Source organism: Sander lucioperca, chromosome 10 (genome assembly GCF_008315115.2).
Source record: "Sander lucioperca isolate FBNREF2018 chromosome 10, SLUC_FBN_1.2, whole genome shotgun sequence".
Lineage (NCBI taxonomy): Eukaryota > Metazoa > Chordata > Actinopteri > Perciformes > Percidae > Sander > Sander lucioperca.
Window position 1 is genome coordinate 1881957 of NC_050182.1, and position 2500 is coordinate 1884456.

Consider the following 2500-nt stretch of genomic DNA (forward strand, 5'->3'; position numbering starts at 1 on the left):
CGCCCCCGTGCAGCAGGCTGACGGACAGATCTGCAGCGCTGCAGCTGCTGAACTGCTGGCCCGGCAGGAACCTGCAGGTCACAGTCACCGTTACTCTCCACCACGGCTGTACCACGCACTAAACGTCACGATTCAGATTTTCAATTCAAAAACAATTCTCGATTTAAAAAACGATTCACAGTATGTAAATGTAGTTACTTTTCCCGTGTGTGTGTGTGTGTGTGTGTGTGTGTGTGTGTGTGTGTGTGTATATATATATATATATCTCATATATCTCAGGGGCGGAGCTAGACTCTCAGTACAGTGGGGGCGGAGCTTCATCATGGGGCCCTCTGCTACCAGGCAAGGCAAATTTATTTATAGAGCACTTTCTCATACACAGAGGTCATTCAAAGTGCTTTACAGGCAGAAACAACAACAACAAATATACAATTGAGATATATGAGAAGACAAAGGCATAACAGTTTAAAAAAAATAAAGTACTTAAAATACCATCAAGCAAGCCTAACTAAAAGCTCTGGAGAAGAGAACAGTCTTTAACTTAGATTTAAAAATGGTTACAGTTGGTGCATGCCTTAGATCCAGCGGGAGCTGGTTCCAGCAGTGGGCAACATAATGGCTGAAGGCCGTTTCACCACTCCTGGAAAGAACTCTGGGCACCACCAACTGACCAGTACCTGCTGATCTGAGAGACCTACTAGGCTTGTAGTCGATAAACATGTCGGCAATATATTTTGGGCCTAGACCATTGAAGGACTTGAAGGCAATGAGTAAAGCCTTGAAATCGATTCTGAATTTAACCGGAAGCCAGTGCAGTGATTTGAGAATTGGAGTAATGTGCTCTCTCCTCTTGGTGTTTGTGAGTATTCTTGCAGCAGCATTTTGGATGAGTTGCAACTGTTTTATGGTCTTATTTGGAGCATTAGTAAGAAGCACATTGCAGTAGTCTACCCTACAGGTAATGATAACTTAGTTACCGCTTTAATGTGATGACCAAAATTTAGGTCTTCATCAATTATTACACCAAGATTCTTGACTTTGGTACTCGTTTTTAGTCCTCTAGAGTCAAGGTAAGTACTAAGTGACAGTCTTCCTTTTTTGTTGCCAAACAGAATTAACAAAGACATAGAGAGTCTATAGGAGCATAGTCATTTGATGAGAGTGCAAGATAAATCTGGGTGTCATAGCATAGCTATGATAAGAAATCTTAGGGTGCTGCAGAATGTGACAAAGAGGAAGCATATACAAATTGAATAGAAGGGGCCCAAGGATAGATCCTTGTGGAACTCCATATGTCATGGTCGTTCTCTCAGATTCGAGATTGCCCATCCTTACTACATATCCCCTGCCATCTAAGTATGACCTGAACCACCTGAGGACAGTGCCTGAGAGCCCCACCCAGTTTTCTAATCTATCCAGAAGGATTGTATGATCGACAGTGTCAAAAGCTGCAGTGAGATCTAATAACACCAAGACTGTCAAACTACCAGCATCATTATTCATGCGAATATTGTTTAGAATCTTTATAAGAGCAGTTTCTGTGCTGTGATGTTTACAGAAACCAGATTGTTTGCTATCGAGGATGTCATTTTTTTTGCAGGAATTCATTGATTTGATTAAAAGCAACTTTCTCAATAATTTTGCTTACGAAAGGCAGATTCGAGATAGGCCTGTAGTTGTGAAGTACGGAGGCATCGAGATTGCTCTTTTTCAGAAGGGGTCTGATAACTGCAGTTTTCAAGGATGCAGGGAAACTGCCTGTGAGTAACGAGCCATTTACAATAAGCAACAAATCCATTGCAAACGCACTGAAAACTTTTTTGAAGAAACTAGCAGGCATGATGTCTAGAGAGCACTGGGATGGCTTACGACTCTGCACGGTTTCTGCGAGTGTTTTATCATTAATAGCCTTAAATTCAGACATAGAGACTATTGCTTTTGTATTGGGTAATAAAATGTCAATATTTCCATTCAGAGTGGAGCTAATACAGAATCTTATGTTTTCAATTTTATTTCTAAAGAATTCGGCAAATCAGAGCAAAAGTCAGGGCATGACTGCATGGGCGGATTAGTTAACCTATCAACAGTGGCAAATAACACACGTGTATTATTAATATTATGATTAATAATTCCCGAAAAGTGGGACTGCCTCGTACTGCGTAGCACAGTATTATATTGACAGAGTTTATCTTTGTAGATTTCATGATGAATCTGTGTTTTCGTTTTGTCAAACTATTCTTCTTCGCGTTCTGCCTTCCTGCAGTCTTTTTTGTGATTAGCTACTGTCGGGGCATTTCTTCATGGGGCTTTCTGTTTACCAGAGCTTATTTTAGTCCTAACAGGTGCTATGACATCAAGTACTCAGAGTAATTCAGAATTAAACTGATTTAGATGATCTTCTACTGACCCTGCTGCTGTAATTAATTTATTAGATACCAATTCCATGAAAGCAAGACTGGTGTCATCAGTAATATTTCTTTTGTTACTGATTTAGATTGTG

The 2500-nt window shown here is 40.4% G+C and overlaps 1 protein-coding gene across 7 annotated transcripts in view; it reads right to left on the reverse strand.

Moving 5' to 3' along the window:
• The window catches only part of adam15 (ADAM metallopeptidase domain 15), an 80539-nt gene that overhangs the window by 29863 nt on the left and 48176 nt on the right, over positions 1 to 2500 (reverse strand). For all 7 annotated transcript variants that reach the window (XR_004898431.1, XR_004898432.1, XM_036005790.1 and 4 more), the window contains exon 12: positions 1 to 71. This exon is cut by the window's left edge and continues 107 nt beyond it. Coding sequence is in view for 5 of the 7 variants with exons in the window: in XM_036005790.1 (XP_035861683.1) it covers positions 1 to 71 (71 nt within the window). In the remaining 2 variants the exon portion in view is untranslated. The remainder of the gene's footprint in view (positions 72 to 2500) is intronic.